The sequence below is a fragment of the Coptis chinensis genome, chromosome 2 (genome assembly GCF_015680905.1).
Source record: "Coptis chinensis isolate HL-2020 chromosome 2, ASM1568090v1, whole genome shotgun sequence".
Lineage (NCBI taxonomy): Eukaryota > Viridiplantae > Streptophyta > Magnoliopsida > Ranunculales > Ranunculaceae > Coptis > Coptis chinensis.
The window spans coordinates 92,027,291-92,050,033 of record NC_141457.1 but is presented as its reverse complement, the minus strand read 5'-3'; the positions used below and the strand labels follow the sequence as shown (position 1 = coordinate 92,050,033).

Below are 22,743 nucleotides of genomic sequence, written 5' to 3'. Positions count from 1 at the left end.
GCCCTAAAATACAAATATACTTATACATATATATACACAATCCCAAAGGCTTAGTTAGTTCCGAGAAACTTTTAACTTTCGGCGACTAATATAACATACTCAAGTACAATAATTAAAGGCGGTAGTTCCTCCAATCGAAAGCCTTTAACTTCTCACTAACCACACAACAAACTATACACATCATAAATAAGGCATGTAGTTCCTCCATCGAGAGCTTTAGGTTCTAACTAAACAAATAACCAACCAAACATATTACCATAATTAGATTATTTCGGGCTTTCTTTGTGTGTCCCTAAAATCGCGTCGTATCTATGTCTTACCTAGTTTCCCGGCTACCACAATCGCGAACCCAACGCCCGAACATGTACATCCACATGCCTCCCTTACATAATGAGCCAATTCGTGCGTAACCACCACGGCGGGATGATGCCGCGACACGGTAAATCCTCACCACGGAAGCCAAATCTATGTAAAGCGCGCCACTATTCTAATAAAATATTGCGCATCATCGTTCTATTTTGCGAGCGGAATATATCAAGCCCACTATTAACTCACGATTGCCCAACACGTGGGTCAATCACATCTTATATATACACCCAACACATGGGTCAATCATATCACATAAGCCCACACAAGGCAAATCTCATGAGTTGTGGTAGTCGGGTTCTAGGATTTTCGATTCGTAATTTATTCGATTGTCATGCGTTTATGACTCATAAGCATTTCTACTATACCACGCGCGGTCAATTACCTTATTGCACTAAGCCACAATACATAGAAATATCTCGGTTACCTCATAACCATTTTCATACTTTCGCGTGCCAATATCTTATTGACTTTACACCACACTCCAGGTGGGCAAATATTCACCAATACTATATTAGCATCTCACATATAAAATAATGGAGTGTATATACATTTCTCCAAGGTATTGCATTAATATAACTATCCCAGCATATTATATCATGTCACAATGCTTCAACGTATCACATACATTATAACGTATTAGGAATATAATATCTCCTAACATCTCAATATCGTCACGGTCAAAGTCAAACTGTCATCGCCAAAGTCAAAGGTGAAAGTCAACCGTCCATGGTCAAAGGTGAAAGTCAATCGTCCATGGTCAAAGGTCAAAGTCAACCGTCAAAGTCAACGGTCGATGGTCAAAGTCAAACTGTCCTAGTCAAAGTCAAACTATCCTGGTCAAAGTCAAACTGTCCTGGTCAAAGTCAAACTGTCGTTTTCGTGTTCGACAGGTCCAGAGTCATAGCCATGGTTCATGGCTAAGGACAAAGTGCGTATTTCGTGGGCTCGTGACCAAGGTCATGGTTCGGACCTAATGCCAAGCCCAAACCTTAGAACCGAAAGTTTAAACATGTAAAGACCCGAAAGATCTATTTTAAGTCGATGGACCTGGTCCAAGCAATATTAGAAGCGGGCCCAAACACCGTTAAGTTAAACCTGGTCCACAAATACAAATGTAACGGACCATAGGCTAATATTAGGCGGGTCCCAAACTTAATAAAAATCGGGCCCAAACAAAACAACCAAAATCGGGCCCAACCAACAAATGAAATTAGAATCGGGCCTAAGCAAAACCGACCCACTTGGTCTTGACCCAAGCCCAAGCCCAACCCGAAAATTACTGTTCATCTTCTTCAATCTTCTTCCACCACCAAATCCGGCCACCACAAGCCTCCACACGACCACCCAATTTATACAAGCGGTTTTAATCCCCATAACAACCCAAACAACATTAACAAAACCAAAAACACCATCCACTAAATCGATAGCCCATCTTCAAAACTAGATCTACAAGATTTTTCTTACTGCCGCCATTAATGGCTTCCTACAGCCCACTCAACCGCCCTCACACACCTTAAATCGACAATCAACACAACAGTCATTCATCCATCTTCAATCAACAACCAAACAACAAAAAAAACAATAAAAATCAAATTACTGGAGGACGTCTGGGCGTGCCGCCATTGACGCACCTTCCAGCTTCGAACTCACCCCAAACCAGCGTCAATACCACATTTACCTTCACCCCCACAGTCCATCCAACACTACAATCTTCTCCTATAACTTCGTAGTAAACCCTCGATTTCAAAACCGGCGGTTTAACCACCGATCTCCCAACCCGACAACACCAACTCACCATCAAAACCAAAAGCAAAACGATCTTCAAACAATACAACAAACAACAATTACTGATCCACACATAGAGGTTTCTTGGCGAGTTCACCGCCAGCCATTAGTGCTCTGTCGAGCTTTCGACAGTTTAAGTTCAGAGTTCAACAGTGTTTCAAAAATACAGTTTAACCAATATATTTTTAACAACCACAGTAGGAACGACAATAACATAAAAAATGAACCGAAAACATAACCAGAAACTTTTAACAGTATATACGCCGGTACACGGAAAACTATAATCCGGTGAAATAGCAAAATAGCTACTCACCTGTATGAACAGCTCGGCGAATCCTCCTAGCCCGATTCGTCGCGCTCCACCCTCCAGAAATCCAGCTTTCATGCTCTGCCTCCATTTTCATTATTTTATTATCTTTAAAACCCTATTCTCTATAAAAATGTGCTTATATACTTGGGTCCGAAACCCAAGCCCAACACCGACTCGGGCCCAAAACCAGGCCCACGTATCCCGAGTCCAATCCGACGAATTTTTAAAAATAAATAATTAAATTAATTAATTAATAATTAAATATGTATTTTAAAAATACGGGCGTTACAGTAAATACTCATTTACTCATTGCAGGATTCCTCCCGTAATCGACTTTACTTTGCATGGACTATGGGCCCATAACGGAACTGGGTCTCAGCCATTAAACTGCAATCCCCAAGGCAAATTCAGTCTACTTAACGTAACATGACAAGTTTTATTTATATACTTTTAGCATAAGACTGTTATACCCTTGACTTATTTTTGTTATGTCTTTTCTAAAGGGTTATAAAAGTAAACTCACTTTTCTAATTGTAATTTTTCAACATGTTCAGAATCTTCAGATTGATCTTATACACTATTGCCTGGATTTATACACAACCACTCCTCGAAGCAACAAGCCGATTTTGGGCCCACGAATGGGCCGAACATGGCTCATTTTTACTAATCATACCACAATGTTGCCAAATGTTAAATCACAATTTCATAAAGAAGCAATTTTAAAAAGAAGAAACATTATATCAAAGACAAACAAGAGAATATGAAAAACCAACAAGGGAAGGATTGTACCCATAGTTTTTGTGGGCGAGAGAAAGGAAGCACTAATGCTAGACCGACCCACTTATTTGACATACTCTTTGGACCTACTAATGTGTCAAAAGTCTTAATCATTGATTTACATAGAGATACATGTTCATTTGTATTGCCAATGCAAACCAACTTTATCCAAATAGTAAGTCGAGATAGTAGGTCTAAAAAGTAGGTCCGTGTAACACTACTCAAAAGAAAGTGGAGTATTTGGGTAAAAAGGCGTAGGCATTCATGTTTTCATTTTTAGAATATGTTAAATTACTTATGAACATCTTTAAATTTTCTCGAGCAACACACTCTCAATTTTAATTAATATTTGCAACAATCATTAAGGAATTAATAAAAAGTTTGATGATTGGATAAATCATTAGGAGATACGTAGTCTGTACCTAAGCAATTGAGACTTCAATTTGTTTGTAACATGTACCTGAGCAACTAAGGCATATAAACTAGATGTTTGTACTTTTTTTTTCCAGTCATTTTGTAGCCATTTTGCATTTTTTTTTCATAAGATAGCAGTGAAATTGTGTGAGTGAATAAGACAATGATAAGAGAAAAACTCAAATAATGGAACAATCTGTATTTTGGCACGGGAAAAAAAATAAAAACACACAAACAAACATAAAACAAACAACCGTATAGTTTTTCACCCTCACAATTGAAATATACTTCCTAACGTCAGTCAAAAACAATTTTTATGTAGTGGCAAATAAAAGTTACTTTGGGCTGACCAACAATCGGTCGCCACTTGGTAACATCATACTTCCTTGAGTAAAGGACTGCTATTAAACATACATGCTAGCATTTCCATCATTTTACAAAAAATTTACAATCTTAGGTCACATGCTGCGTGGCAACAACAAAAACCACAACAAACTTGCTCCAATTGACATTGCATAGACGTTTGTGTATGTACACATCGTGAAAATTTATCTTCTCTATTTAGTTTTTTTTAAAAAGATAAAAAATCTTAATTATAATTAATGAGAATAACCAAAATTAGATTTTTATTTTATCCGATTCCCACTAAGAAATTAAAGCTTTAAAATTACATGAAAGGAAAGTATAGCAAAATATAATGGCCCTATATAAAGTATCGCAAATTAATGATTTTGAATTTTAATGAAAATAAACTTTTTAGATTAAAAACCTTTAGACGACCCTCAAAGAACTCATACTTAGCATGCGATTTCTAATTTTGTTGGACACTTGAATTTTAGGTTTAAAGTTCTAAACCCATTAACATGCTTCATTCATTCTTATTATAGATATAACCTCTTGGCTCTATTTTTTGGAGCCTTTATAAAGACTTCAATTTTTGTAAAACACTTTGCCTACTTACGGGGAAATAGGAGAGAAAATTTGAAGTTTACGTATACTAAAAAAAAAACCAAACATTATTACCAAAAAATAAAATAAAAAATAAAAAATAATATATATATACTCTTGGCTCTATTTTTTATTTTTTATTTTTTATTATATATATATACTCTTGGCTCTATTTTTTGGAGCCTCATAGAGACTCTAACTTTTGTAAAATACTTGCCTGATTACGGGAAAATATGAGAGAAAATTGGAAGTTTATATATACTCCCAAAAAAACCAAATATTATTATAAAAAAAAACAGAGATATATATTATAGCTATACCCTCTTGGCTATATTTTTTCGAGCCTTCATAGAGACTCCAACTTTTGTAAAACACTTTGCCTGGTTATGGGAAAATAGGAGAGAAAATTGGAAGTTTACGTATACTCCCAAAAAACAAACATTGTTACCGAAAAAAAAAAATGAGATATATATTATAGCTATATCTCTTGGCTCTATTTTTTGGAGTAGAGAAAATTGGAAATTTATTATACTCCCAAAAAAACCAAACATTATTATTGGAAAAAAAAAAATGAGATATATATTATAGCTATACCCTATTGGCTTTATTTTTTGGAATGTTCATAGAGACTCCAACTTTTGTAAAACATTTTGCTTGATTATGGGAAAATATGAGAGAAAATTGGAAGCTTACGTATACTCCAAAAAAACCAAACATTATTATCGGAAAAAAAAAAGGATATATATATTATTGATATACCCTCTTAGCTCTATTTTTTGGAGCTTTCATAGAGACTCCAACTTTTGTAAAACACTTTGCCTAATTACAGAAAAATAGGAGAGAAAATTGAAAGTTTACATATACTAAAAAAAAAGCCAAACATTATTACCGAAAAAAAATGAGATATATATTATAGCTTACCCTCTTGGCTCTATTTTTTGGAGCTTTCATAGAGACTCCAACTTTTGTAAAATAGTTTGCCTAATTATGGGAAAATAGGAGAGAAAATTATAAGTTTATGTATACTAAAAAAAAAAACAAACATTATTACCGAAAAAAAATGAGATATATATTATAGTTATACCCTCTTGGCTCTATTTTTTGAAGCTTTCATAGAGACTCTGACTTTTGTTGCCTAATTACGGGAAAATAGGTGAGGAAATTGGAAGTTTACATATGTTATCAAAAAAACCAAACATTATTACATAAAAAAATGAGATAAATATTGGAAAAACTCTATCACATGTGTTTTTCTCATGTTTTTTTTCTTCCTTCATTCTAAACACTCAAATGTAATTAATAAAATAAAATTATACTTGCATATTCTATAAAATATATATGCTCAACAACTTGATTCTCTAACTGTTTATGAGATGTAATTCTTACCAACTGTTTAATGTTGCTACCACGATATGGTCAAGGCACATTAATGAAAACACTATTTTTTCAAATCCCACGGTGTAGCACTTTAGATCTCTCATCTCTCTAAAAGCCTAAGCCTAAATAGCATTTGAGATGTCTAAAAGCCTAAAGATTAGTGTGTTTCCATTTTCAATGTGATTAAATATTGTAAACCATAAAAAAGCCCAACGGAAAACCTTTTAATTTGGATATATGTTTTCATTGTAACATAGATAATTTTGTCTCTTTGATGATATATACCATATAGCGAATCATGTTTAATTTAATTTAATTTTTTTTATTATTTTTTTAATGTCATGTTTGCAAGGACACTATATAAGAATCAATAGAAATTGGTATTATACACAACTATAGATAATTAAGGGGAAATCGGAAACTTGATACAAATGTTGAACTAACCTCAAACAATTATTAACGCATAATTGGAAACTATCCCTAGCTTGGATGCAAATGTATTTATCAAACCACAAAGAATAATTAATGAGAAATTGAAAACTAGATGCAAGTGCATTGAACTAATCTCAACGAATAATTAACGAGAAATCGAAAACTCAATACAAATACATCGAAACAAACTAACCTTAAAGAATAATTAATGTGAAATCAACAACTTGATATAAATGCATTGAACTAATCTCAAATAATAATTAATGAGAAATCAAAAACATGATGCAACTACACTGAACTAACCTAAAAAAATAATAAATTGCGGAAAATTGGCAACAGGATGCAAATGCATTGAACTGGCCTAAAAAAGTAATTAATAGGAAATCAAAAACTTCGATGCAAATGCATTGAACTAACCTAAAAAAAATTAATGGGAAATTGAAAAATGGATGTAATTGCATTCAACTAACCTTAAAAATAATTAACGGAAAAAATAAAAATTGGATGTAATTGCATTTAACTAACGTCATAAATTAATTAAGTGAAAATCGAAAACTAAGAGAAAATGCATTGAACTAACCTCAAAGAATAATTAATGGAAAATCGGAAACTGAATGCAACTAAATCGAGCTAACCTCAAAGAATAATTAACTGGAAATCGGAATCAAGATGCAACTACATGAAACTAACATAAGAGATCGAATAGTTTACATGAAATCAGAAATGGATGCAACTCCATGAAACTAATTAACCTAAAAGGAAAATTAACTGGAAATAAAAAATTAGATGCAAATGCATTAAACTTACCTCAAAAAATAATTAACGGGAAATCACAAAACAAAATAATCGAATCTATAAGCAAATGTATGAATCAATCTCAAAGAATAAGAATGGAAAATCAAAAAATGGATACAATTGCATTGAACTAACCTAAAAAAATAATTAACGTAAAATCGAAAACTGGATGCAAATGCAAATAACAAGTCTCAAATAATAATTAACCCAAAATCAATAACTGGATGCAACTGTATCGAACTAACCTCATAGTATAATTAACGAGATATCGGAAACTGGACGCAACGACATTGAACTAACCTCAAAAAATAATTAATAGGAAATCATAAACTAGATGCAATTACGTGAAAGTATCATCCAAAAAATAATTAATGGAAAATTGGGAACTTGATGCAAATGTATTGAATTAACTAAAAAAAAAAAAAAAACTCGGAAACTGGATGCAACTACATGTAACTAACCTCAAAGAATAATTAATTAATGGGAAAATCATAAATTAGATGCAAATGCATTGAACTAGCCTTAGAAAAATAATTAATTAATGGGAAATCATAAAAACAAGATGCAAATGCATATAACTAGCATCAAAGAATAATTAAAGTGAAATCTTAAACTGGACGCAAATACATTGATCGAACTAATAACCTCAAAGAATAATTAACAAAAAATAAGAAACATAATGCAATTGCATGGAACTAACCTTATAGAATATTTAACGGGAAATAAACAATTGGATGCAACTGTGTTAAGCTGACCTCATAGAATAAACAATAACTCGAAAACTATTGAACTAACCATACCTCAAAGAATAAATAATGAAAAATTAGAAATTACATGCAAATGCATGGAACTAGCTCCCTTAAAGAATAATTAACGTGAAATTAATAATTGGATACAACTGCATCATATCATACTAACCTCATAATATAATTAACAAGAAATCGAAAATGGATACAATAATATTTAACTAACCTCAAAAAATTATTAACATAAAATTAGAAATTGGATGCAATTGCAAGGAACTAATCCCAAATAATAATTAACATGAAATAGGAAATTGGATGCAACTACATGGAACTAACCTCAAATAATAATTAACGAAAAATTGGGAATGGATGCAAATGTATCGAAATAACCTCAAAGAATAATTAATGTGAAATTAAAAATTGGATGTAACTGTATAGATTTAACCTCAAAGAATAATTAACGGGAAATCGGAAAATGAATGTAAATGCATTCAACTAACCTCCAATAATAAATAACAGAAAATCAAAAACTATATGCAAGTGCATCAATAACTAACCTCAAATAATAATTAACGGGAAGTCAAAAACTGGGTGCAACTGTGTGGAACTAACACAAAAGAAAAATTAACCGAAAATAGAGAAGTGGTTGCAAATGCATCGAAATAACCTCAAAGAATATTTAACGGGAAATCGAAAATTAGATGGAACTGTATTGAATTAACCTCAGAGAATAATTAATGGAAAATTGAAAAGTGGATGCAAATGTATTGAACTAACCTCAAAACATAGTTATATATTATAGGAGTGAGAATGTCTCGACAAGTACTGTTTTGCAGTTAAAATGATGTTTATCATATCATTTCTCATATGATTGGAAATGTCTTGTTATTCAAGTTGTTTCAATATAATCCTCGCCTTATTGGACATTCTCACAAAAGTTTTATCAAACATCTATATTAATTGACAAAAAAAAAAAATCGAAGTGGGTTCGTTCTTTTTAAGGAGTGTAGAATTTGCACGTTGTAAGAAATTTGGATGGGTGATCAATATAATATTCATATCTCATAGTTCAGCATAGTTGTTAATATTTATGAGAATAGTTTAATATATCGGCACTCGTTCGTAGGATAGGTTCGAAAGCTAGTATAAATTAATTGGTTCAATTTTATGTTTGTATTTTTTTTTTATGATTTCAACTATGTTATCGTATTGATAGATCTCCATTTAATTTAACTTTAATGACATTTGTGCTTAATCAGATTTAAATGTGTTATCGTCCCTGAAATAATGCACTCAAATGTTTGTCTTACTTAATTAGTTATCTACTTTTTAAAAATTAAAGATTTGATAAGTTCCGGCCTCCGCATTTTAAATTAGGAGTTTTAAATTTTGTTTGTTTTTTATATTAGACAAACTGCCAAAAAAAATATATATATATATATATATATATATATATATATATATATATATATATATATATATATATATATATATATATTTTGGTGGTTGTTTATAAATATTTTAGTTATGGCAAATATTTTAGTTATGGGTGGTTATGGGAGTATGCAATTGTGTTACCACTTACCAATATCGCTCTAAATTAATCTTGAAATTCTCATTCCACCATAATTCTTATTATTATAAGTTTAACACCTTGACTTTGTCCTACAACTTATTTGAAACAAGTATATATGGGCGAAGGTTTGTTTGAAGTCTTCAAACCTGTTGCTGGAACATCTCTAATCTTTTACTATATATATATAGAAAAAATGTGGTAGTCTAGTTGTTTGGATTTTAGATGGTAGCAATGCTTAGCTTCCTAATTGTAGTATGCAATAACAATGCTCAAAAACCTAAGTTCTAGATGACTAGATCTCATCTATCAAAATCAATCAATGCTCATAAACCTAATGAATAAAAATAGTGAAAGTGAAATTTAGCAAATCATTTTGCTGCCGTCTAAGAAATAAGGTGTTTAGATTTGTTAATTAGGATTTATTAGTTTGGAGAAAAATAATGAAGAAGGTGTTTCTAATATTTTGGGGCCTTTATTAGTTGTAGTTGCAAGATAAATAGTATAAAGTATAAAGTGTGTAGTCCTAAACAGGCTTTTGTGATTGGGCTTTCGGGTCAGACCGCCCACCCGGTTCGTTAGACGTCCATATAAGAAGAGGAAGAAGAAGAAAATCAGAAAAACTCACTCTTTCTTTCTCCCTCTTTAAAAAGAAGAAGAAGAAGAAGAAGAAGCGAGAAAGTTGAGTTCGTCTGAAAAATCAGCGTCACTAACACAACTAGACAGAATGGATGGTAAACCTTTTTATTTATTTATTTATATGAATATATGAATACTCGTATGTTAGGTTTACTGTGTTTTCTTTTTTGTTTGGGGGGTTGTGAAAACTATTATATTTGAGTAGAGTTTAGTTTGTGTACTTGTAGAGGTATATTATTGTATTTTGAATTTGTTTTACAATGTTTTGTTTGGTGTACACAGTTAAAAAATGAAATGGGTTAAATGTCACTGATGTCTTTGTTCTTTGACGATAAAATAGCCTAATGGGTATGATGAAAAAAATAAAACAATGTAATCCTAAACACGGCCCTTAAATTCCTTAAACACGTTCACATTGTTTCTTCCTATCACATTGCATCAGCTACTTAAGCCTTACTACTTAATGGAGATGTTTGTCCTTGAGCACAATATTTTTATTACAACCGCTCTTTGTTCAGTATTCGTTTGAACACCCCTGCATTAGTAGCAGTATGATTAGATTGCTCCAATACTTCCTTGAATATTATTTCTTTTAGAAATCCTCAAATTAGTTCATTTATTTTGATTTTATATAACATCAACTAAGTTGTTGCATTTGTTGCACATAGATGCAGATATGGAAGATTATGGTTTTGAGTACTCCGACGAAGAAGCTGAGGAGCAGGATGTCGACGTTGAGAACCAGTATTACAATTCCAAAGGTGATCTCCAAGTTTTTGGTTTGAGTTGCTTGGCGGTTCACATTATTTGTCTTAGTGAATGCGTCTATCTTTTACTTACCTATATTCTTTTGATTTGCACCTTTTGTTTATTTAAAATTTTGGTATTCTGGTTTCTTATTCATTACATAAGCTGCATCAATCTTCTCCTGTTCACCCTTGTTTTAGGTTTGGTTGAAACTGATCCAGAAGGAGCACTTGCTGGCTTTTCGGAAGTTGTTCGAATGGAACCTGAGAAGGGAGAATGGTAAGTTTTTGAGAAAGCTAGAACAAGTAACTGTTTGCACACTATTAGTTTCGTTCAGGTTTGATGAATGAACAATATTAACAATACCGTTTGCATCTTCTTGATATTCCGTGTCATAATCGTTTGGTACTTAACATCCAATGCTCTCTAGCTTCCATACATTCAGCATATCTTACAATTATACCATCCATGCTCTGCAAAATTTAGGAAATTATCAAGATAAAAATATGTTATTCGATAATTAGACAGCTGGAAACCATGTGGACTATGGCATTATGACCTCTAAAGATATGACAGTTCTATAAATAGGTTGGAATGTGAAATAGGACTCTAGCTGCCAAGCCAATTTTTATGTTGTAAGGTGCGATGTGGTTTTTCAACTCTGTATGTAAAATTAGCTTGCAGACAAAAAGGTTTAAGCATGGTTTCTGTGATAGTTGAGCCCGTGCATCTCTTTTTAGTACATGTTGTTGATTTTATAACTACATTCAAGTCCTTGTTGTCTTTTGGTTATAAAATTTTCTGGCAGCACTTTTTTCATGACTCTGTTGAACCTCATCTGTGTATTTGTTTGCCTCAACTTTTATAGGCATGTTAACATATTATCCATTTTGTCAGGTAGTTTCCTATCAATTGTGAAAGTGATTTTTTTATTGGCTGATAGATGACCATTCTTTCTTTGCTTTGCTTTGTTTTGTTAGGGGATTCAAAGCTCTAAAGCAAACTGTCAAGCTCTACTATCGCTTAGGGAAGTATAAGGATATGATGGACGCTTACAGGGAGATGTTAACATACATTAAGTCAGCTGTAACACGGAATTATAGTGAAAAATGCATGAGTAACATCATGGATTTTGTTTCTGGGGCTGCTAGCCAAAACTCTGGTTTTCTTCAGGAATTCTATCAGACTACACTGAAAGCCCTTGAAGAAGCAAAGAATGAGGTCAAGCTTTTTTTCATACTCTGCTTTAAGGACATTCCTTTTACCTATGCTTGATATGTTGTTTTCTTTTTTTGCAGAGGTTGTGGTTTAAAACAAATTTGAAGCTTTGCAAGATATGGTTTGACATAGGTGAATATGGGCGTATGAACAAGGTATATATTATAATATCAGCTATAGCATTTAAGAGTTATGTGGTACTGTCAGCCTATAGCATTTAAGAGTTATGTGGTACTGTCAGCTTACCAGTTCCTTTGTACATTTAGATCTTGAAGGAGGTTCACAAATCTTGTCGGAAAGAAGATGGTACAGATGATCAAAAGAAAGGCACACAGCTTCTGGAGGTCTATGCAATCGAAATTCAAATGTACACTGAGACCAAAAATAACAAAAAACTTAAGGTAGATCTCTTATTTCTCTTGCTTCAGTCAATCACTTTGAAATGTGTATGAAACTAGCAATTATACATTGCATACTGAACTGATTGGGAGTAAAATAGCTACTTCACACTGTGTACTGAAACGATTAGGAATGGGACCAATATTGTAATGTCAAGAGTTGATATAAGCAGTTTTGACCAAGTCTACAAGGACATTGGTGAAACAAAGACTTCAATTTCGATGAAGTCGACCAAAATAGGTTGGAGAGCCAGTAGCCACTCAAGAAATCCCTTTTACGTTGGGGATATTAGAGGAATTAAATATTTTAAGTCTATCATGCTGCTGTTTGTGATTATGCTTTTAGGTTATCTCATACCATTAGGATAAATTTTAAGTCTATGTGCTTGAGTTGCTGTACTTGCTTCTTTTCTTTTCTCTTTCCCCTTTTCCCTATGTATGTGCCATCAAATCGTCTGACATGTAAATAAATTTCAGCAATTATACCAGAAAGCACTCTCGATTAAGTCAGCAATTCCACATCCACGGATCATGGGGATTATTCGCGAGTGTGGTGGAAAGATGCATATGGCAGAACGGCAGTGGGCAGAAGCTGCCACAGATTTCTTCGAAGCTTTTAAGAACTATGATGAAGCTGGGAACCAGAGGCGTATTCAGACCCTGAAGTACGGTTTAAAAACCTTCCTGAACATTTCCCGCACCCTTGTATTTATCTCCTTTTTCATTTTGTACACATTTATTTGGAGTCTATCTTGGTATGAAAGTATGAAACTACTATGAATGAGATTATATGCGTAAAAGAGCTTGATGAAGTGATGAGCGTAAGAACTTAAGAATGAATGCAGATGCACAGTTTCATCTTTGCCACATCATTCTAAAACAGAAAATTGACTGATGATTGATTCCCATGAGGCCATGAGTATGACTTGTCTGTTTCATTTTATTTTTCAAGTGTTTGGGTGCATATGAGCAATCACTGAATCTATATTTTTCGGACTTAAGATGGATCGACTGGTCAGATGCACCTTTGAATTGCCTCATAACATTTTTATTTTTTTTTTTTTTTTTTTTTTTGGTATTAAGTTTACCTTTATTGCTACAGTCTCCTTAGAGTATATTCTCCCCTTTTTAGGAAATAATCAAATGGTTGTAGTTAGCATTGAACTTCCCCTCAATGTCTTTTTTGTGTTTTAACAGGTATTTGGTTCTTGCCAACATGCTGATGGAATCTGAAGTAAATCCATTTGATGGGCAGGAGGCAAAGCCGTAAGTTCTTTACGAACTATATTATTTGTCCGTGTGACATTGTTTGCATGTTGTCTTGTTTCTTTGTGATACTAGTTTTTTTCCATCTTGCAGATATAAAAATGACCCTGAGATATTGGCCATGACAAATCTGATTGGAGCATATCAACGGAATGAGATATTGGCATTTGAGAAGACTCTTAAGGTCAGGGGTTTCTGCACGTGATATCGTTGCTATATTAGCCGTTTTCTCTTATTTATTGTCTGTGCTCAATCTGACTGGTTGTCTTCTGCAACTACTTAAACTGCCAGACTAATAGAAGTACAATTATGGATGATCCCTTTATCCGAATGTATATTGAGGATTTGCTGAAGAAGATCAGAACCCAAGTATTGCTCAAGCTCATCAGACCTTATACTAGAATCCGGATCCCCTTCATATCAAAGGTGAAGTTGACAATTTTCTCAAATACATCTCTTTATGTGTGAGGGCCAATTTCTTCCTGATCCATGCTTTCTACTTTTTTTTTGGCCACTCGGATGTTTTTGGATTGGCCGAGAAGGTCAACTGATCTGATTTTACTGGGATTTTTTTCTCCCATTCTATGATTTTGTCAAATGATTGCAATTAAAGAGAAGGAAATGTGTAATTTATTATAAAACTATGCTTCATGCTTGCAATTGTTCCCAAGTAGTCAATATTCTGAGAAGTTAAATATTAGCTTGGCAGATTCGCTGCTTTTACTGACCCTCAAATGCATAGATCAACCAAAAGAAAAAAGAATATGGAAAATTGGGGAGGGGAGGGAGTGCATTGCCATCATTTTTCTTTACTTCTTTTTATTTTCTTGTTATTGTTGTTGTGATAATTTTAGAACACTTGCTGGACTATACAATTCAATTTTTGGATATCTTCTCAAAATGATGCTTAATCTCTTAGGAGACTAGTGATTACTTCTATGCATTCATGCATATTTTTTTCTGGTTCTGCTTGACCTACCACTGTTTAAACTAGCTGAAAATTACTGATTGAATCCTTTCAGACATCATATTCATATTCTCTGCCTTGCGTAAAACTTGCTGCTACCCTGTTCAGTTTCTGAACAATCGGTGGAGTTGCTTATAGATTCTCTTTGTTCCATGTGAACTTGCGGAGTCATGTGCATCTTCCTTGTCTTAACGGTACTAAATTTCTTTTATATGCAGGAGCTAAATGTGCCAGCAAATGATGTGGAACAGCTACTTGTCTCATTAATTTTAGATAATCGCATCCATGGGCACATTGATCAAGTGAACCAGCTGCTCGAGCGTGGTGACAGGTAAACCATAATAGATTTTCTTTGCCTACTATTCTCTACATTGTCCAAACATACACTGTTCCACAATATTTACTCTTGGAAATTATCATACAGGTCAAAGGGGGTGAAGAAGTTCGCTGCCATAGATAAATGGAACACTCAGCTCAGTACAATTTATCAAACTGTCAGTAACAAAATAGGTTAGGATGTTATTACAAGTCAAAGGTTTTTCCATTAAGAATTTCCCCTTCTGGATTTCTGGATTTCATGTTGGAAATGACGTGGGACTTGTTATACCATATGTTAATAACAAGAGGTGTACTACAAAGCAGCTGTTCATACTTTTACTAATGATGAGTTGCTAAGTATGTTAAACGAAGGTGATATGGATGGTGACGGTGCTCTTAATCAGATGGAATTTTGTGTTTTGATGTTTATATTAAGTCCTGAGTTAATGGAAGAATCAGAAAGATGCTTTACAGCAAGAACTTAATGATATGTACGTTTCTCTTTGGTTCTTGTGTTTCTAATTAGGGTTATGTGATTCACATGCTTGATCTGTGTTGAAATGTTGCTTCTTTCCTTTGTTTTATATGATTCTGTCAGTCAGGAAAGGGATGGAAAATTTGTTTTCTCCCCATATTTTACTGGACTACATAGCAGGTTGTTCAGCATGCAACCTTCCTACGGTAGGTGTAGTTCCTACGAATAATAAGTCGAATGTGTCATCACCAATGGTGAGCAAATTAGCAAATCCGGTGGATAAATTGTCTTGAAAGGTCTTTGCAGAAATTGCAATTCAAGGACAGCACCAGAAGAGAATATACAGAATTCTCATGCACTTTTGGATGAAAAATTCTTCTGGTCCATTGCTTGAGACTTGAGAATCTCCTGGGGCTTAACTTAAAAAACTACACAAGCTATATGAGAATTAGGAAAAAACGACTAAAAAGAGTATCAAACTTTACATGTTGAGGACCAAATTTATTTTCTAAACTGTTTGATTTCGTCAAATTTCTCTAACAATGTTTATAATTTGTATTAATTTTCATTTTATAAATTAATACAAATGAAAATTAATTTGTAATGTTGAAAAAAAATTAATATAAATTAATTTGTAATGTTGAAAAAAATTAAAATTAAAATTTTAATTTACAATGTTAAAAAATAAAATAAAAATTAATACAAATTAGAAATGATGTTAGAGAAATTTAACGGAAATTTCTATATTGCAAAAATCAAACAATTTGGTCCCCAAACTATTAGGAAAAAAAATTTGGTCCCCATATTATCAAAAAGTGTAAAATTTGATACCTTTTTAGTCGTTTTTGGAGAATGAGACCAACTTAAATAACCATTGCCACACGGTAACGAGTAACGACTGTGATACTCAACAACAGTTCATTCCAACCCAAACCCAACGCAACAATGGGCTCAAGTGCTCAACCCAAGGCTAGCAGAGTATCCAATGACTCAATGCAGTGAATCCACGTATAACCTATCCAATACCAATGCCCAATGACTATGCAATCCACGTATAACGTATCCATATCTATACTCGGAATACAAATCTATGCAGCAAAAACAAGGACTGAGTAAAACTTCATAAAACCAATGATTGCATAACAAGTACCCACCTTACTTTAAGTTCAGTACGATATATCACACCATATAAATCCACCTCATAAAAACCAACTGAGAAGCAAATGAAATGGTGATGATCCATGCAACAAAGAAGGAAGAACAAGTAGAAGAAGAAGGACAGAAAATGGTGGATTCTATTTCTTCTTCATGTGGTGCAGTTTCATCAGATCAAACTTGTAATCATCATCCATTGGAACATGCATGGACATTCTGGTTCGATAATCCATCAGCTAAATCTAGGCAAGCAACTTGGGGTAGTTCCATTCGTCCTATTTACACTTTCTCCACTGCTGAACTGTTCTGGTGGTATGATTCTTTCTCAACCATTATATTTAATTGTCCAAGACTGATGGCTGTCAATAATATCTATAGGTAAAATGTGCATCTTATATTTATCCACATATTTTTTTTGTTGGAAATGAAAATCGCATTGTGGAAGTTTGCTCTTGTTAATTTAGATGAATATATAATGACACAACAGGGCAAACTTCTTCATGGTCTGTGAATCTGTGATCATCGCTTGATCTAGTAGGTTATCATATAGAAAAATGTTGTTGGGAATCTTCAGTTAAGCCCAGAGTTGATTTAAAAGGTTGTGTCGCGTTCTTACAATCGACTGGGTATGTAATGCTGTATGAGGTGACTGTTGAAGTCAAATACTTGTGATAGGCGCATTCATAAATCAGAACAGCATCTTACTCTTATTTAATTCCTCATCCTTGTAACCTTGTTTGGACTTTTTTATTCCTGGTATGTAGCAATATCAGGTCCATTTAAATTCTATTATGACTAATCTGCATATAATACATGTCTTGAATAGTTGAATGCATCAAAATACATGCAGTGATTACATTACATAAATTGATATTCTAATCTGACATTAATCAAAAGGTTTAATGGAAATATAGTCTACTGTATGCATAATTTGTTCAGTTAGTTGATTACTGCTATGATGTACTGGTGTTCGATGTGGTAATATGAATCCTGTGAAGTTTTTCTTGAAATTTCTTAATCAAATTATGTGTCGAACAAATATGCTGTTTGAGGATGATCAGAGGAGTTACCTCAACCATGATGACCTTTTTTCTGTTTTCTTGTTATTTGAGACCAATACTTTAGAATACTTGAAATAGAAATAATTCCTGTTGTTTGCACCTTCTCTGTAGCTTACGTACTGCTTAAGCGGAGAGACGTCCGTGGAGTTACTAATAGCAGTTTCGATTCTCGGTCTAAGCTACTGTACTTTTGGGAATATTTGTAGATCTGCATTTCCTGCTCATTACTCATCATTCTATCTGTATGTTTGCATAAGGCTGGATCATTGTAGTCTAGTCCCTTATATTATGCTATTCCTACTACTGATGAAGCTTTTAGCATGTCAGGTTAGGATGTGAGTGCTTAATTTGTTTTATCTCAAGTGCAAGTTTCTTGTCATACATATACATTAATGTTAACAGGTGATCCATAAGGAAGTCCTTTTGGATTTGGAATTTGTATGTGCTCTGTCTTTTTAGTTGTTTACCTTCTTTTTATTTGGATGTCCTATATCAGCCTTTACAACAATATACATCATCCAAGCAAGCTAGCCGTGGGAGCAGACTTCTACTGCTTCAAGCAGCAAATTCAGCCAAAATGGGAAGATCCTGTTTGTGCTAATGGCGGGAAATGAACCATAAGTTTTCCTAGAGGGAAGGCTGACACATGTTGTCTTTACACGGTATGCTTGAGAAAATCTTGGAGTAATTCAATCAGAATGAATGTCTTATTGCATTATGCATATGATGTGGCATCTAATTTTCTTTAGCATTTTATACTAGCTGTTGGCAATGATAGGGGAACAGTTCGACTATGGTGATGATATCTGTGGAGCAGTTGTCATTTGTCAATGTCCGGGCTAAGCAGGAAAAATTATCTCTATGGACCAAAAATGCTTCAAATGAAACTGCTCAGGTAATAGCCGTTCTAATATTAGTACGTTCACATATCTTTTTTCTAACAAATAAAGGTTATCTGCAAATGTTTTTCTCGATGCTGTTGACTTTTCATGGATATGCTCTAAAATCTCTAGTATGCGTCCTGGTCATAATATTTGTTCCATGCATTAGTATTGGAATTGGAACAGTCATTTGTGTGATATTCTACATCGTCAGTTACGACTTGTTGACTTGTTGTGCATATATTTGTTCATACAATATGTTGGTTTTCCAGATTGCTTTATCATCACATAATAATGAAAAATTGAGTATTGAACAATGCCGATTTTTTCATATCTTGATCAAGGCAAGGATGAAACCGATGATGATGTATTGGACAATGGGAAAAAAATCATCGTTTGCATTTATTTCTTGAATCTTGCCTAAAGATGCTTGTACGTTTTAATGGCGATTCTGCTAATACTCATGTTAGGATCCACTCTTCTTATTCATAATTTCCTCTCTTGCATGGGTACGCCCTAATTTCCTCTGTATCTCGTACCCGTGTCCTGCGGACACTGGTACGGACACTCGGACACAAGCAAAACAGACCCTAATTCTCAGATCTTGCCGTGTCCAAATCGTCGTGTCCAAACCAGACACTCCATCCCGTACCCATGCAACACAATTAATTTCTCTGTACAGGTAAGCATTGGGAAACAGTGGAAGGAGTTCCTTGATTACAATGACAGGTAGGATTCATATTTCATCTAATGTTCTCTCCATGTCTATGTGTGTTTTCTCGTGCCATTTCATTCACTTATGGTTGTGGAATGATATTGTGATCTTCAATTTCAGGAGGATGCAAAGAAGCATGACAGATATGCCAAGAATCGCTATAGCATATGAGCGAAGTCAGTTTAGTTCAAGAAAGACTGCTTTGCATGCTTACTGGTAAAGCAAAAGGTACAAATCTTTGGAAAGGAACAGCAACTCTTCCTAGACTGCATTGCTTGCTTACTGGTGGTATCTCATGATTCATTCCTTTTGGCAGGTATCGACGTCAGAGTCAGAATTTTCCTTGGCTTTTAATTGGGTTCATGTTAGAAATTAGTGCAATTTTCTGATAGTTGAATTCATCTGTTTTCAAATGTATAGGGGAAATTCCCAGGGTTTTTTGGTATATAGTACGTTTGATACAGATTACGAGTATAAATGACTTCTTCAGGTTGAAAACATCTCAGCATACTACCAGTTTCTGTGCCACGTTCTTAATAAAACGATTGTTTTGGATGGGATACAGTTGGTTGCTGGAACTAGCAAATGCTAATAAGCATCCCACCTCTGAGTTGCATGCTCTCCACGTCACTAAAATACGCTTTCAGTCATGGGAATCTAACGTTCTGTTGCATTCCGAAAAACGTTTATAATGAGGTGGTATACATGCAACTCACAAGCTGAGTTGAGTTGTTTGTTAGCGTTATTTTTTTGATATTCATACAACAGTCGGCATTTGGTATTAGCTGCACTGTTCTGTTGTGCAACATCATTCAGCAACACGGATGAATTTGACACGAGTCATTTACTGAAGGTTCATGCACTATAATCCTAATCCTACGACCCAGACTGACCTCAAGCTGTTTTTGAGAGGGATTAGCTGGTCTTGGTTCTGTAGAAGTCTTATATGCTCTTGTCCTTTCCCACCTTCCAACAGGTAGGGTGTGGTGTTGAAATGCAAGACCTAGGACTACCTAATCCTGAATCTTAGTCGAATTGAGGGAACTAACAAGTATCTGGCAAGCTCAGAGGGTGCAATTTGGGCTTAACTACCGAACTTGAGGCCCCCAGAATTTGGCAAGCTCCCTTGAACCTCTCTTTTGCCGAGTGGAAATCCTTTAGCCCAAGCTCAACGTAAGTTCACACATTGACACATGTTTGGCGTTGATTAGGCCCGTCTAAAAGTTTAAGTGTACAATGGTTTAGGAATATATCTGTTTGAAAACTTCTCAATCGTAAGTTCATAACTTGTTTTCCATCCACCCTCCTGGAGTTCAGAGTACTTCAACTTATTTTCGTGTTACAATCATAGTTGAAGATTTCGAATTCATCCAAATTTGGTTTTTGGAAAAAACCAAAATTCTTCGCGAAATCCAGTATATTCCAACAAGATTTTGAAATCTAATTATTTTGATCCTATATTGATATTTTGACACTGTTTGTTGTTGTTGTTTTTTTTTTTTCCAAAAATTGAAATATCGGGCAGAATTCTGAGATTTCGTTCGTGAACCCTGGTTGCAATGTGAGCTTAAATTATTCTTGTCAAGATTTCCTTGTAGTTGGATTGTCCAGCACTTCGGCGGTAGTTCGGCCTAAGTCTGGGCCCTTAAAAATTGTCACCTCTACAATCAGGTCCTCTTCAATGCCAATGGTGTTTTTACATATGAAATTTTTGACAATGTAGTCAATATTAATGTATTTTTGCTCACAATGTCGGCTGCTCAGATGGTATAGAACGAAAACAGGAGAGGCGAGTTGGGTCCATGAACACAAACAAGTGTTCATTTTCATAGTTTTGTTCACTTTTCTTGGATAAAGAAGACAAACCAACTTGTCATTCTATATGGTGGTGAAATAAAATATATTAGAAGGGAAATTGGGGTAGACTTTTGCATCAGTGTATGTGGTGGTGGGCTCGTGATGGAAAAGAAAGCAGTGTATAAGGAGTGTGCTATACGTGGGTGCCTTAATTGGTTTAAGTCTCCTATCAGAAAATTAGTATGAATCTATTTCACGTCAGCCTAAAACGCGGACCCATATCAACAACATAATCTTTAAAAATTGCAACAGTTGATGGGGGTTTTTTTTTGGTGAAGGCAACAGTTGATGGTGAAATACCAACTTGTGGTGATTTATTTTTTAAGATACAAGTTACAATAATGCAATCTAGACTAATTGACTAATGGGGATGGTTATATGAACTCCATCTTATATCGACTCTAAAGTTACTCCACTCATAAAAATGAACTTACAAAATGAACTAAGGACTAATTTTTTGTGGATGTGTACATCTCATGATGGAGAACACCCCCATCAAAAATCAGCTCAATTGAATATGTCTAACATTGTCAAAAATTGTATCGAAATTAAAAAAATCTGGATCGTTGGATAGTTTCATAACTTTCTAAATGATTTTTGATGAGGTTGTACATCTTCAAATGAGCTGATTTTTTGTGAGGATGATCTCTATTATGTGGAAAACATCTCCACCAAAAATCAGCTTCTAATTCATTGAGTTAAGTGGTGGAGTTCATTTAGAATTCGTTTTAGTGGAGTTCATATAACCATCCCTTGACTAATTGTATCACAAAGATATTGAAATAGACATTGCAAAAAAACAAAATGACGAAAACGGCCAGAAGAGGAAAGAGTTCACAAGACAGATAGGCGCACATGTGAATACAATAAGGATTGAGTGCTCCCGAGCCCACACGGTCAAACTGGATTCTATAATTTGTCGGCAGGGCACCCTATGAATGCCACGTTAGTGGAAGTTGTGGCTGTTACATATACAAGTGCGAAAGAATAATAAAAGCAGCAACGATAAAGCATGATTTGGGATAAGATGATTCGTTGATACAGGAGCTTTTGAAACATTGGCCATACTAGGAAAAGTGAAATCCATTTTTACAGGTTATTCCAATTTCAAAAGAGACTTGATTAAGAAGGAAATGTCTACCATTTAACTGTCTAAAACCAGTTGTTAAGAAATAAGAACAGTGATCAACTGGTCTTAACTCTTGAGTCTGTTTTTTGCTGTTTCTTGTATCAAACTAGTGCAGAATGTATCAGCTAAACGTTACCAACAATCACAAGATATAACACTTATTCTAAGAGTAAACTGTAGACACATTTAACACATATATTCTTAGTTTTATGATACATCTTGTCACTTATTCTTTCCTTGGAAAGTGGATAATGGGTATGATGGTATTCATGTCTTCAGGATGGGATCATATCATCTGACCATCGTGACCTTTATAAGTCACAAACGGGCTACACACTATTCCTGGACTGCTTGTGCATCGACACGATAACTGTACTCTTGCAATCGTACA

The 22,743-nt window shown here is 34.2% G+C and overlaps 1 protein-coding gene and 1 pseudogene across 3 annotated transcripts; both read left to right on the top strand.

The window, feature by feature from the left end:
- Window positions 1-10,123: 10,123 nt before the first annotated feature.
- Window positions 10,124-15,584, top strand: LOC147518954 (COP9 signalosome complex subunit 2-like). Of its 2 annotated transcripts, none has more exons than XM_086590635.1 (12): window positions 10,124-10,260; window positions 10,840-10,926; window positions 11,113-11,191; window positions 11,893-12,133; window positions 12,211-12,285; window positions 12,397-12,531; window positions 13,006-13,193; window positions 13,726-13,794; window positions 13,888-13,978; window positions 14,086-14,220; window positions 14,980-15,092; window positions 15,186-15,584. In XM_086590635.1, the coding sequence occupies exons 1-12, from the start codon at window positions 10,254-10,256 to the stop codon at window positions 15,274-15,276; spliced, it is 1,311 nt and encodes a 436-aa protein (XP_086446761.1). In that variant the 5' UTR covers window positions 10,124-10,253; the 3' UTR covers window positions 15,277-15,584. The 2 variants fall into 2 exon arrangements, with proteins under 2 accessions (XP_086446761.1, XP_086446760.1); XM_086590634.1 differs by having other exon boundaries at window positions 10,127-10,260; window positions 10,834-10,926.
- Window positions 15,585-16,724: 1,140 nt separating this feature from the next.
- LOC147518953 (eukaryotic translation initiation factor 4E-2-like) lies at window positions 16,725-19,461 on the top strand (annotated as a pseudogene). Its single transcript, XR_015214166.1, has 4 exons — window positions 16,725-17,021; window positions 18,267-18,432; window positions 18,533-18,665; window positions 19,334-19,461. The product of XR_015214166.1 is annotated as a eukaryotic translation initiation factor 4E-2-like (transcript).
- The last annotated feature ends 3,282 nt before the right edge of the window (window positions 19,462-22,743 follow it).

Bases quoted from the DNA above. Each gene is read 5' to 3' on its own strand.
- LOC147518954 (XM_086590634.1), top strand. The intron at 12,134-12,210 runs GTCAAGCTTTTT...CTTTTTTTGCAG, and splicing joins TTGAAGAAGCAAAGAATGAG to AGGTTGTGGTTTAAAACAAA. The intron at 13,979-14,085 runs GTCAGGGGTTTC...TTAAACTGCCAG, and splicing joins CATTTGAGAAGACTCTTAAG to ACTAATAGAAGTACAATTAT.